The sequence below is a fragment of the Balaenoptera acutorostrata genome, chromosome 6, assembly GCF_949987535.1.
Source record: "Balaenoptera acutorostrata chromosome 6, mBalAcu1.1, whole genome shotgun sequence".
NCBI lineage: Eukaryota > Metazoa > Chordata > Mammalia > Artiodactyla > Balaenopteridae > Balaenoptera > Balaenoptera acutorostrata.
The window spans coordinates 40,058,350-40,072,932 of record NC_080069.1 but is presented as its reverse complement, the minus strand read 5'-3'; the positions used below and the strand labels follow the sequence as shown (position 1 = coordinate 40,072,932).

General features: G+C 35.1%; 1 protein-coding gene across 5 annotated transcripts in view; it reads left to right on the top strand.

Moving 5' to 3' along the window:
• The window catches only part of NAA35 (N-alpha-acetyltransferase 35, NatC auxiliary subunit), a 94,482-nt gene that overhangs the window by 63,025 nt on the left and 16,874 nt on the right, over positions 1-14,583 (top strand). For all 5 annotated transcript variants that reach the window (XM_057549299.1, XM_057549295.1, XM_057549298.1 and 2 more), the window contains 2 exons: positions 3,729-3,788; positions 7,070-7,176. In XM_057549299.1, coding sequence (XP_057405282.1) covers positions 3,729-3,788; positions 7,070-7,176 — 167 coding nt within the window. The remainder of the gene's footprint in view (positions 1-3,728; positions 3,789-7,069; positions 7,177-14,583) is intronic.

Here is a 14,583-nt window from a genome sequence, read left to right as displayed (position 1 = left end):
ATTATGGATTGCCTTGTCAGGGACGGGGTGAATGCATAATGACACATCATAATAGAGGGGAGCTGGAGGAGCCAGGCCTGGACTGCTGTCACTGGACATGGAGAAGGCATAGTAATGGAAGAATTTGGATCTCTGACAGACTTGAGACAGAGTGGTAGTGGGGGGAGTGCAGCAGGGACCACGAGTAGAGAAAAAGATTAAAGTTTTATGGAAGATAAGGGACCAAATAGTCTGGTGGATCTGCATAGGAAACCTGTTATTATTAGGATAAAGTGCCAGGTTCTAGAGAGTGCTTCTACATATCAGTAAGATAAAAATAAACATCCCAATGAAAAATTGGGAAAGGACACGAGCATACATATTTAAAAAGAAATAAACATGAAAGATGCTTAACCTTACTAGTAATTAAAGAAATGCAATTTATAACAGCTAGATTGAAAAGTATAATAATATTTAATGTTGGTAAAGGGAAGTAGTCATTCTCTTATACTCCAGTGGCTGTCTCTCTCAAAAGTCTTAAAAATGTGTATACTTGGCCCAGAAACTCTCCTCCTAGACATTTAGAATAAGAAAAAAGGTGTTTGTTGCATCATCCTTTGTAATGTTCAAAAACTAGTAACAGTTTAAATACTGAATGGTGACAATATCCATTCTGTGGTATGTTTACAATATATGTCACACAGCCATTAAAAAATATGTTATAGAAAACTATTGACATGGGAAGTATTGACATTGGGAAATGTTTGTGAATGTCAAGTTATGTTTAACTTTTCTTTTAATATAAATTTATTTATTTATTTATGGGTCTTCATTGCTGTACGCGGGCTTTCTCTAGTTGTGGCGAGCAGGGGCTACTCTTTGTTGTGGTGCATAGGCTTCTCATTGCTGTGGCTTCTCTTGTTGTGTGGAGCACAGGCTCTAGGCGCGCAGGCTTCAGTAGTTGTGGCGCGCGGGCTCAGTAGTTGTGGCTCATAGGCTCTAGAGCTCAGGCTCAGTAGTTGTGGCGTACGGGCTTAGTTGCATGTGGGATTTTCCCGGACCAGGGCTTGAACCCATGTCCCCTGCATTGGCAGGCGGATTCTTAACCACTGCGCCACCAGGGAAGTCCCTGTTGAAAATTTTAAAATATTTTTTATATATGTTGTTGCACACAGAAAAGATATTCAGAGACAAAGCCAAATTCAACCAAATTCTTTCTCAAAAGATTAGAATAACAAATACTAAAATATTAATTATGACTATTTATAGATAGTGGAATGCTATATGATAGTTTTGTTTTTTGCATTTTTCTGCATTTTCAAAGTTTCTGGTATTTTGCATATAGGGCAAAAACCAATGGTAAGGGGGAAGGTAGTGACACCAGTAAAGGGAAACTCATAGTTTAGGAACCCATAAGATGATACTTTTGACAGCTGTGGATTAATTAAGAAGATATACCTAGTTTAAATGAGGTAAATAATGGACTTTATAGACTGTATCCTGTTAGGGGTGTATACTAGCAATAAGAAATTGAGTACAGACGAACTGTGATAGCGAGTACAGTATATGTACATTCATCAGTTCAGCCAACATGCTTGTTTTGTGCTAGGTGCTGTGCTATGGCTGGTATACAGTGATGAGCAAAAGCATATCATCCATCTTGTCATGGAGCTTACAGTGTAGTATGAGATAGAAATCGATCAAATAATCATAAAAATGATTATAGAATTACAAACCAGTGTAGGGAGTATGAAGCAAAGGAACTAGAACATATAGCATATAATGAAGGAACTGACCTAAATGATCAGAGAAGTCTTTCTTAAAGAAGTGAAGGTAAAACTAAGATCTAACAGTTAGGTAAACATCATTTGGGACAGTAGGGGGACAGTTCCAGGTGCAGGAAGCTGAATGCTCCTCCGTGTGATGGGAAAGAACATGATACATTTGAGAAACTAAAAGAAAAGTAGCAGAATGTAGCATTGAGTGATGGGGATGGGGGATTTGGTGAGGCTAGTGAGGTAGGCAGACCAGACAAGGCCATTTAAGCCACAGTAAGGATTTCGATCTTTATCACAGAGCAAAGGAAAACCATTAGTTTTATCAAGAAAGATCAGTGTGTGGGGGGCACAGTGACATGATAGGATCAAGAATGTGCAAAAATGTGGCTGCATTGTAGAGAAAGGATTGGAAGGGACCAGAGTAAACACAGTGTGATAAATTAGGAAACCAGTACTGCAGTCCAAGGAAGGAGAAGATGGTAACTTAGACTAAAAGGATGGCAGGGAGATGGTGAGGTTGTCAGTGTTAGAGCTATGTGTGAGCTAAAATTGATAGAATACTGGTGATGAATTAAACATGGGGCATGAGAGAGCTCTGAGGAAGGTCTCTAGGCTTCTGCCTTGTAAGTCTAGATGCACATTTGGTGCTGTTCACTCAAAGGGGGGATATTCTCAAAGGACCTTTGAGGGTCTTAGTGAAGTAAAGTTTGAGGTACCTTTAATATATTTAAGTAGAGACATTGGATAGTATTGGCTATATGGACAGAGTTTAGAAGTCTGTGCTTAGAGTTAAAATTTTATAATTATTACAGTATAGATAGTAATCGAAGCATGAGTGTTTATGCTTCAGAATTTACGAGGAAAAAATATATAGGTTAAGAAAAGAAGGTTTTCTGGAACTAAACTTTGAACCTGCCGAATAAGCTGAGAAGTAGCCAGAGGAAGAAACATGAAAAGTCATTTAAAAGGTTTTTCAAGAAGGAAGTCACGCTGCTGAGAGGTCAAGTGAAAGAGATGAATAAGGTCCCAAATCAATGTCCATTGGATTTAGTAATGGGGGACAAGTGATGACTAGAGCAAAGAGCCAGGTTACATGTGTTGAAGATGGGTGAGAGTTGAGTTGAGTGAGTAGAGACAGTGGGTGCAGCCAACTTCTTCAGAAAGTTTGGCTGAGAAGAAGGCAGCAGTTGAGAGGAAAATGTGACATCATGTGATGATCTTCTTTTCTTTTTAAAGATAAGAGAAACTTGACTTTAAATGAAAATGAGAATGATCTGGTAGAGAGGAAGAATTTTAATATCTAGGAGAGCAAAGTATGGATAATTGACAGTGTGTAATGTTTGTGAAAAAGCCAGAAGGAATGGAATCTTTAATACATCTGTTGTTAAAGTAGGCAAGGAAAGGATCTGTGTACAGATGTGGATACAATTAGAGGTTTAGAGGCTGAAGTTGAGGCATTTTCTGTGGGATAAATTGTTTTAATTTTCTTTGTAATGTGGAATAGTAGAATCTCTCTCTGATGGAGAATATTCACTTTGAGGAGTGTGCGCAAGGTGTAAAAATTAATTACGAAAAAAGAGAATGTGAATTCAGTTAGCCTGGTTACTTGGTATTTATTTCTGTGAAGTAGGAAGTAAATCTCTGTCATTAGTTAGTAAATTATTATTGATACTGTTATTTTCATGATGTACAAATTTAATATCAGTATCCACATAATACTGTTACTGGTAAGTTTGTTAAAAAAAAAATTTTAGGCTCTAAAATTATCCATTTTTCCGTTCATACAATTAGACAATTCTTATAGAAATGATCTTTAGCTATCTTTCTTATTTTAACTTTGGTAGTGTATCATTCCCAGAAGGTCTGGTAAAAATTATACTCTGTATGCAAACATTTTCAGCTTTTATTTAATCTATTAATGACACTTTTTTTTTTTTTTTTAATGACACTTTTTTTCTGTGTATCTATTAGGATTTTTTCTGTGAATTTAGTGAACAATCACCTTGTGTTCTTTCAAGATCTCTATTACAAGTAAGTTCCACTTAGTTTCAAAATATGTCTTTAAACATCAAATACTGTGTATTGACATTGTTTTATTGATTGATGGAACAAAAGGTAGATACTTTTAAAGGATATTCCACAGTTAGTGGTGTATTTTTGTAATAGAAGTATTGACTTACAGTGTTAGACATTCATCAAGATCATATTCTGGGCCATAAAATAAACCTTAATAATTAAAAAAAATTGAAATCGTACAAAGTATGCTCTCTAATTTGGAATTAAATTAGGAATCAATAACAGAAGTATCTGGAAAATTCTCCAGATATTTGGAAATTAACACATTTCTAAAGAACCCATGGGTCAAAGAGGAAGTATTGAGGGTAATCAGAAAATATGTTGAACTGAATGAAAATGAAAATATCAGAATTTGTGGGATACAATTAAAGCAGTGTTTAGGGAGAAATTTATAGTATTAAATGTTCATATGAAAAAAAGGAAGAAAGGTCTGAAATTATAATTTAAGCTTCTATTTTTAAAAAATAGAAAAAGAAGAGCAAATCAAACTAGAAGCAAGCAGAAGGAAATAACAAAGATAAAAGCAAAACTGAGTAAAATAGGAAAGAGGCAAACAATAGAGAAAATCATTGCAGCCAAAAGCGGGTTCTAAAATTGATGAACCTCTAACTAGATGGAACAAGAAAAAAAGAAGATACAGATGAATAATATCAGGAATTGCTACAGACCCTAAACAAATTAAAATGATAATATGGGAATATTCTAAACAACTGTATGTCCATAAATGCAAAAACTTAAATGAGATGGACCAATTCCGTGAGGGACACTACCAAAACTCACTCAAAAAGAAATAGAAAATTTGAATAATCCTGTATCTATCAAAGAAATTGTGTTCATAGTTAAAAGCCTTCCAACAAAACTCCAGGCCAATTCTATACACAGTCTCTTTCAGAAAATGGAAGAGGCAAGGGCACTCATCATATGAGGCCTGCATTACCTCAGTACCAAAACCAAACAAAGACATTTCAAGCTTAGAAAACTATAGACCTATATTCCTTATGAACATAGACATAAAAATCTTAAAGTATTATCAGATCAAATCCAGCAATATATAAAAAAAGAATACATCATGACCAAGTGGGTTTTATCCCAGGAATGCAAGGTTGGTTCAGTGTTTAAAGTGTAATTTACCATATAATCTAAAGTCTCAATAGATTCAGGAAAACCATTTGACAAAACCAACGTCCATTCATGATAAAAATTCTCAGCAAAACTAGGAATAGAAGGTAACTTCCTTAATCTGATAAAGGGCATGTGCCAAACACCGATAGCTAACATCATACTTAATGACGAAAGATTAAATTCTTTCCTCCTACTGGGAGGAAAGCAAGGATGTCCACTCTCATCACTCCACTTTCACTCAACATAGTACTGGAAATCTTAGCCAGTGGAAAAAGGCAGGAAAAGAAATAAAAGGCATACAGTTGAGAAACTGAGAAATAATGTTTCTTTACAGACAACATGATTATCTATGTAGAGTACCAAGGAATCTGCAAAGACGTTCCTAGACCTGATGGATGAGTTTAACAGTCTCACAGGATATGAGGCCAATTTACAAAAAGCAATTGTATTTCTATATACTTGCAATGAACGATGCAAATCAAAAAATTTAAAGCAGTACTATTTACAATAACATCAAGAATGGAATATGTAGGTATAAATCTCTAACACCTGTTTGGAGAACCTGTATACTGAAAAACTACAAAGTACTGATGAAAGACATCAAAGCAGACTTAAATAAATGGAGAGATACATCTTGTTTGTGGGTTAGAAGAATTGATATTTTTTTAAGATGTCAGTTCTCCCCAAAATTGATCTACAGATTCAGAGCAATCCCAAAATCATAGCAGAAATTTTTGTAGATGTCAACAAGCTGCTTCTAAAATTTATATGGAAAGGCATAGGAACTAGTACAGCCAAAACAAATTTGAAAAAAAAAAATAAAGTTGGGGAACTCAATACTACCTGACTATGAGACAGGTGTGCTGTTGGCAAAATGATGGACATGTGATCAGCAGAACCAAGGGGAAAGTCCAGAGAAGTTCTGTTCCTTAATTAGTCCTTTATTATGTAGTACTATATGTGAAACCATAAAACTGTTAGAAGAAAGGATAGGAGAAAATTTTTGTGACTTTGGGAAAGGTAGAGAATTCTTAGGTATGACATCAAAAGCACAGTCCATTTTTAAAAAATGGCAAGTTGATAAATTTGAAACTTTAATTCTGTGAAAGACACTGTTAAGAAAATGAAAAGAGACTCTACAGAGTAGGAGAAAATATTTGCAAATCATGTCTGACAAGGGACTTGTATCGAGAACATTAAAAAGAATTCTGTAAACGTAACAGTAAGAAAACAGGGAAATGCAAATTAAAACCACAATGAAATACCACTATCCACCTATCAGAATATCTAAAATAAAACAAGAAAAAAGAACGAAACTGAAAATATCAAGCACTGGAGAGGATGCATTACTGATAGGAATATGAAGTGCTATAGCCACTTTGGAAAATGATGGCAGATTGTTATAAAAACAAATATACAAACTTTACTCTTGCTTATTTACCCAAGAGAAGTGGAATCTGACATTCTCCTAGAAACCTGTATGCATGCCAGTGTTTAAAGCTGTTTGGTTCATGATCACCAAAAACTGGAAACAACTCAAGTGTGTTAGGAAATCAAGTAAGGTATAGTATAGTAAATATTCAGATACATTGAGATTGTTAAGGGAAGAAAATTAAATGTAAATTATTACTAAATAGTAGTGTATTTCAATTTAATAATTTATTATTTTAACTATATTTTTTCCAATTTCAGAAAGTTTGTATGTATTCCAAGGTGTTTATTAGAGATAAGGTTATCGACTGACTTGATATTTATAACCATTAAATATTTCATAATTTATGAAACCCTTTCTTGTATATTAGCTCATTTGACATATTCAGACCCATCAGTTCATTTTCACTAGTTCAATATTACTACTCTTGACCTGAGAGATTTTTTTCTGCACATTTTTTGTTCTCCTGCATCAGAATACACCTTAAATAGGGATTAATAAGTAGTACCCATTGTGGAGGCATTGTGGAAAAAAAAATTTTCCACCAACTTTTTACATTTTAATCTCTTTTGTATTCTGTGGCATTTATAAGAAGTATGTTCATGTCACAGTAATGACAACTACATGTACAATATGTCAAGATTGTGACAGCATTACTAATATATATAACATTTGTTTTAAGACCACTTTCCTGGTGGATAACAAAAAGGTCTTTGGAACCCATCTCATGCAAGACATGGTGAAAGATGCACTTCGGTCTTTTGTCAGTCCTCCGGTGCTCTCCCCAAAGTAAGTGTCATAAGACATTGTATAGCATGTGTGTTTCTTAAAAGCCCAAGTTCTCTGTGCTCCTTTATAGCAAAGACGTAAAAACTGTTGGAATCAAGTCTCCACATGAAAAAATAACTCAATCATGTTAAAATTAATTGACTTCTGCCACATATTATTTAGATTTTTTAAAAAATTTATTTATTTAAATTTATTTATTTTTGGCTGTGTTGGGTCTTCGTTGCTGCGCGCAGGCTTTCTCTAGTTGTGGTGAGTGGGGGCTACTCTTTGTTGTGGTGCGCGGGCTTCTCATTGCAGTGGCTTCTCCTGTTGCAGAGCAAGGGCTCTAGGCAGGCGGGCTTTAGTAGTTGTGGCTCGCAGGCTCTAGAGCACAAGCTTAGTAGTAGTTGTGGTACACGGGCTTAGCTGCTCCGCTGCATGTGGGATCTTCCCGGACCAGGGCTTGAACCCGTGTCCCCTGCACTGGCAGGCGGATTCTTAACCACTGTGCCACCAGGGAAGTCCCAATTATTTAGATTTAAATTGAGGTTTTCGTGAAGTTGATATTGGGTCCAGTATGAGAAGAAAAGCTTACAAGGAGTGATCAGAAATTCAGCAAGTTGTATTCACCCTTACTGTGTGCAAAGCACTGTGCTATGTAGGCACTTTGGGGAAATAATTATGAAAAGATAAGATTTCTTCTCAATAATCTGATCTAGATGGAAATAGAAAATGCAGATAATCGATCCTTAAATTATATTCTGGTAGAGTCACCTCCCCAAAAACATGCTGCCATAAAATGCTGGAAAGGATCGTTTGAGTTGGCATTTTGGAAAACAGTGCCAACTTTATTGGCATTTGCCTCAGGGAAGGAAGAAAGGAGATGTTATTTCTTAGGAAAGAAACCAGGATGTGTGAAGACATGGTGTATGAAATTATATATTTTAAGAAAAGTTAGTGGTTCAGCATTCAATTTGTTGAATAAATCATGCCACATTTCACATAAAACTCTTTTAGCTTCCTGTGTTAGGTTGGTTCTCCAGAAGCTGACCCTGACACAAAGATTCATGTAAACGTAATTTAGAAAGTAATTCCAGGAAAACTTTCAGGGTTTCAGGCAGGTGGGACATAAAAAGGAAGAAAGCCACTTGAAGGTGTGCTTCACAGTTGGTAACTTTGGTTTGGTCCTGTCAGGGAGCCCTGGAGACTTGTGTGGATTATACCTCACAGTTGTCCGGTCAGGGACAAGGGAGCTTGAGAATTTACACATCTGTCAGTTAAGGACTGCCCCAGGGAGGCATCCTCAGTGTTGGTTACATTTCCAGTTTCATTGACAGTAAAGGCCAAAGTCCTTATTGTTGAACCCATGAGGCCCCATGTGCTCTGGGTTAGACCCCTGTCTTGGTGCCTCTCTGACCTCATCTCTTACCATTGTCCCCTCACCTTCTTTGCTTCAGCCACACTGGCCTCCTTGCTATTCTTGTAACATACTGTCCCTCTCTCATCCTACAGCCTTCACATACGATCTGGGGTAGAGGGTATTTTCCTCAAAACTCTGCAGGTTGACTTTCTCACTGCCTTAAGTCTATTCAGTGTCACCTCAGTGAGGGCTGCCCTGATCAGTCAATTTAAAAAGTATAAACCTTCCCCATTCTCCCAACCTGCCCAGCACTCCATTTCTCTCTCTCATAACAATTATCTTCTTACATACTATATGTAGAGGGGTTCCCAGACCCAAGCCCAGTGTGCGTGCGTGTGTGTGTGTGTGTGTGTGTGCGTGTGTGTGTGTGTGTGTATGTGTATGTAGGCTTCCCTACAATAAGCAATTCTCAGATGCCAGCAGGGTGCCCAAGAATTCAACTCAATTCTGACCGTTGTCTACCTGGAGATAGAATCAGATTCCATAGGTAAAGGGCTTGGTCCCATAAGACCACCCTCTACTTCCCAGGTTGTTACCTGTGCTTCTGACTGACCAACTGGCTACAAATTAGAGGTTCTGACCAACCCCTCCTCTGGTACAGTTAATTTGCTAAAATGACTCACAGAGTTCAGGAAAAGCCATTTGCTCACTAGATTACCAATTTATTATAAAGAGATATTAAAGGATACAAATCAACAGCCAGATGAAGAGATGCATAGAGTCTGAATGGTGGCACATGGAAGCATGTTCCCCAATGTGGAAGCTCTTGGAAAAGGGCCAAAAAGCTTTTCTTTTCTGGTTTTTGTGGAGGTTTCATTAGATAGGCATGATTACTAAATCATTGGCGAGTGGTCATTGATTGAACCTCAAGCCCCTCTCCCCTTCCAGAAATCAGGGGGTGGGACCAAAAGTTCCAAACCTCTAATCACAAGGTTCTGGTAACCAGCCCCCATTCTTAGGTGCACTCCAATCACCTCATTAACATAAGGAAAGACACCTTTATCACTCTCAACCCTTAGGAAATTCCAAGAGTTTCGGTAGCTGTGAGCCAGGAACTGTGATGAAGACCCAAATATATCTGAGAAATATATATCTGAATGACAAAATACATACTTATTATAAATCATATTGCACTATATAATTTGCTTGTTCATTATGTTTACTTCTGTAAGAGTCTGTATAATTCTTCATTATGTTTATGTTTATTTCCACCCCCTCGAACCCCCATATATGTAGAACTATATAAATTCCACAAGGTCAGGGCTGATAGTTTTGGCTGTTTGTTCACTGTTGTGTAGTAGGTGCTGGAACAGTGTCTGTCACACAGTAAGCACACTTTGTTGAATGAATGAATAAACAAAGAAATAAAAGTTGAACGGTTAGGATAGTTTGGAGTTAGAGTCCAGAAAGTTTTGAATGGTTTGGTAAAGTTTGGTCTTTATTTTATGGTCAGTGAAGAACTGATTGAGTTTTTAGGAGGGAATTGGCATAGTAAAATATGTATTTTTTAATTGGAGGCAAATTGGTAGTAATAATGGAGGCAAAATGTTTAGCTAGGCTAATTCCGTTGTACAGGTGAGAGATGAGGAAGGATTAAACTCTGGGAATATAAAAGAGGAGACATTTGAAAAACATTTCAGTAGTAAAATTTAACAGGAAGCTGATTTAATAGGGGAAGGAAGGCAGGGGGAAAGTAAGTTGATTTAAAACAAGAAACAGAAGCTGATTATATAAATAATACATGGCCACACTTGAAAATTTAAACATGGTAGAAAAATATGTGGAAAACAGTAAAAATCAGCCAAAATCTTACCTCTGAGATAACTACATTTCGATGACCATCACTGTGGATATCTTTGTGTATAAAGACACACACATCTATGACTTTATATATATTTGGGATCACATTAAACTGTTTTTATCATGAGCTTTTAAATTATTTTTTTGGATTGCTTTTTTAAATTAAAAATTTTTATTTTAAAATTTCTTTATCTTTTTTCCATTCAAAAATACATGATGACTTTATGTCTCAAAGTACCTAGTTAATTCTTTTTAATGGCTGCCAAATGTTTCGTAATATGAATGTATTTTATAGGGTGGGGTTACTGGGTGGGAGGACATGTGTAGTTTTAATTTTAATATATATTAGCAGATTGTATTCTGAAAGATTTCAACAATTTATATTTCTACTAACAGTATAAGAGAGTACACTTTCCCTGCATCCTGACCAGCACTAGGGGTCATCATTCTTTAATTTTTTCCAGTATGTTGAGTGAGAAGTGATATCTCATTGTTAGTTTAATTTTAGCACTTAATATGATATTTATTGGACATTTAGAATGGTTTTTCTATAAATTGCTTGTTTATATCCTTTGCCCATTGACTTTTTTTTTTGAGGGAATAGTATAGTACTATAGAACATTTTAAATAGAAGACCTAATGAGCATAGTCTTTTTCTCGTTTGTTTACAAAAAAAGTTTTCCAGTTTTAAAGTATTCTTGTTTTTGAAATAAGAAACTGAAAATGGAAGACCTCTTCCCTTTGCTTGATAAACTACTACTTCAAGTGTTTCAAGACCCAACTTGTTTCCCTTTCCCCTGACTTTCCCCTCTCCTACTCCTGTAGGATTTTTTTTTTTCACACACACACTATTTTATTTTTACAAGAGATAAATAAACCGACACCAAGCATTGTAAATGGATGACCACAACAAAAGCAACAATGATTGCAATTACCAAACACGAAACACACTCATACTATGTCATAATATTGACATTCAGTCCAGTAATCCTCCACTGTAACAGCTCCTTTACTTTGCAGTGAAAATTGATTTGTATATTCTTTGCCTCTGAGTCCTTGTGGGATTTTTTTTTTTATTATTCAAACAGAAAGTCACAAAAATTATAATCATCCTCATCAGTTCACTCAGTCCCATGTAATTAATTTTTTTTTTCATCTTGATCTTTTGTTAGCACTTCTATGAATTCATCAGTTTTCCATTAGAGTTCTGAAAATGCTTATTCATTCAGTTCAGCAGTATAGTCAGTTACCAGAAACTTGTACTTGTCAGAGTCTTTTCCATGAATTCCTTGAAGATGAAACCCTTTTATAGGAACATTTTTGCAAAAGCATCAGAGTACACCCAGAACTGTCTGTAAATGACAAGACTTAAAAATGACCACGGTTAAAGATTTGATGAAAGTTCATAATAATGCAGTTGACAAGGAAATTTAGTTATTTCTGAGATATACATTTTAAAGTAATAACTAGAATTATGACTTACAACATTATACCAGAACATATAAGATTTTTAGAAATTTCATGTAATGTCTGAAACATTTATATTAACGTATTTCCATACAAATAACCCAAAGAAAGTTTAGTATTAGTTGTTTTTGTTTGTTTGTTTGTTTTTTTATACTGCAGGTTCTTATTAGTCATCAATTTCATACACATCAGTGTATACATGTCAATCCCAATTGCCCAATTCAGCACACCACCATCCCTACCCCACCGTGGTTTCCCCACCTTGGTGTCCACACGTTTGTTCTCTACATCTGTGTCTCAACTTCTGCCCTGCAAACTGGTTCATCTGTACCATTTTTCTAGGTTCCACATACATGCATTAGTATACGATATTTGTTTTTCTCTTTCTGACTTCCTCACTCTGTATGACAGTCTTTAGATCCATCCACGTCTCAACAAATGACTCAATTTCGTTCCTTTTTATGGCTGAGTAATATTCCATTGTATATATGTACCACAACTTCTTTATCCATTCGTCTGTGCCCATTGACTTTTATTAAGTGGTTTACTTTTTTCAGAAAATTTGTAGTAACTCTTTGTATATTATGAGAGGTTAATCCTTTATCTGTGATAGGCATTGCAGATTTACTTTTTTTCTTAATCTTTTGTCACATCAAAATGTGAAAAATGCTGTTTGAATTTTGATACGGATTACATTGAATCTGTAGATCACTTTAAGTAGTATGGACATTTTAACAATATTAATTCTTCCAATCCGTGTGTCTGGAATATCTTTCCATTTATTTGTATCTTCTTCAGTGTCTTTCATTAATGTCTTAAAATTTTCAGAGTACAGATCTTTCACCTCTTTGGTTAAATTTATTCCTAGGTATTTTATTCTGTTTGATGCTATTGTAAATGGGATTGTTTTCTTAATTTCTCTTTCTGATAGTTCAGTGTGACAGAGTTTTTTATATTGAGTTTGTATCCTACAACTTTACTGAATTCATTTATTAGTTCTAATAGTTTTGGTGGAATCTTTAGGGTTTTCAATACATAATACCGTGTAATCTGCAAATAGAGATCATTAAAAATTATTTTTAAATTTCTGTGATTAAATATATCGTATATTCAGTTGTATGAACTGACAGACACCTGTACCGCCATCCATTTTAAGCAGAGTTTTTATTTTGCTTTTATAAATTCCATTACTGGTAAGGAAATTGATAAAATTTTATAAATACTAAATATATTAATATGAATTAATAAATTTTATTAATTCCCTTATTTAATAAATATAATAAATTAGTATCTACTATTGCCAGACACCTTTCTGGGTTCTGGAGAAAAGGACACTCCTGCTGACAAGGAGCTTGCCTTGCAGTGGGAGAGACTAAACAGTAGACAAATATATAATGTCAGGTCATAAGTACTGTATAGAAAGATAAGGTAAGATAAGATGGTTCTCTTAGATGGGAGGCCTCTTGGAAGTGGTGATACATGTAAATAAACAGAGAGTAAGCTATGCAAAATCAGGGGATGAAGTGAGTGAGCTATGCAAAATCAGGGGATGAAGCTTCCTGACAGTAAGTAATAACTGAAAGGTCTCAAGAGTAGGGCTGAGCTTAAGTATCAAGGAGTGGGCTAATTTTAATGAATTCATTCTTAAAAGATATTAAGGACCCAAATAGCTTTTGTTTATATGGGTCCTGTTTATTGATACCTGCTATTTTAGAAATTAAAACAATACTTTAAAAATATTTATTCTTTTTGAAAAACAGTAAATCTATTACATGTTAATATACATACATAACATTCATAAATTGCATATTGACATAAATAACATTTTTATGGAAAATAACGTTTTAAGAAAATTAGTAAGAAAAGTGGAATTGTTTTACCTTTTTGCAAATCTCTTTCATGTCTGTCTTAGTAGAAGAAAGCTGGATTATTTTAACCTGCTTCTACTTTCAGTCTGTTGAAATATTACACACCATGTAGCCTCTGGAAAAGCAAACTGTACACTTGTGAGAGAATGAGTGCAAAAGGCAAATAACATCTTAATGTTATTATGAAAATAGTTTTGACCTTGTGTTCTCCCCAAAAGCCACCCCCTCAAGGGCCGCCCCTACCATCACCACCAGGTGAACCTAGGGCACATTTTGAGAACTGCTGACTATAATTTCAAATCCTCCTCCCTCACCCCATCCTTTTCTCTTACTTTGTTCCTAGAGGTAACCACTACGTTACAGTTTATGTGTTTCACTTTTATGAATGCTTGTACACTTTACCCAAATATATGTGTCCATAAATAATATCAGTTTATTTTGTTTTTAAACTTTGCATAAATTTTGTCACACTATATATATATATCTTTTTGCCACATGATTTTTTCCTTCAACATTAGCGTTTTGAAATTGACCAAGTTTATCCAGCAAATTTATTTTATTCGTTAAAATCTGTCCTTTAACTGTACTGCAGTTTATTTTGCTTTTCTCTACAATTGGATATTTACCTTGTTTCTAATTTATCACTGTTGAAATCAGTGCTGTAGTGAACATCTTTGAATTATGTCTCCTTTTGCACATAGACTATATACTTAAAAATATAATTAATTGCCAATCATAGGCATGTGCATCTTCAGCTTTACTAGTTTTGCCAAATTGCTTTCCAAAATAATTGAACCAATTTGTATGCCAGCCAACAGTGTATAAGGATTCCAATTTCCCCATAGTCTAGGCATTATCAGACTTTTCAATTTT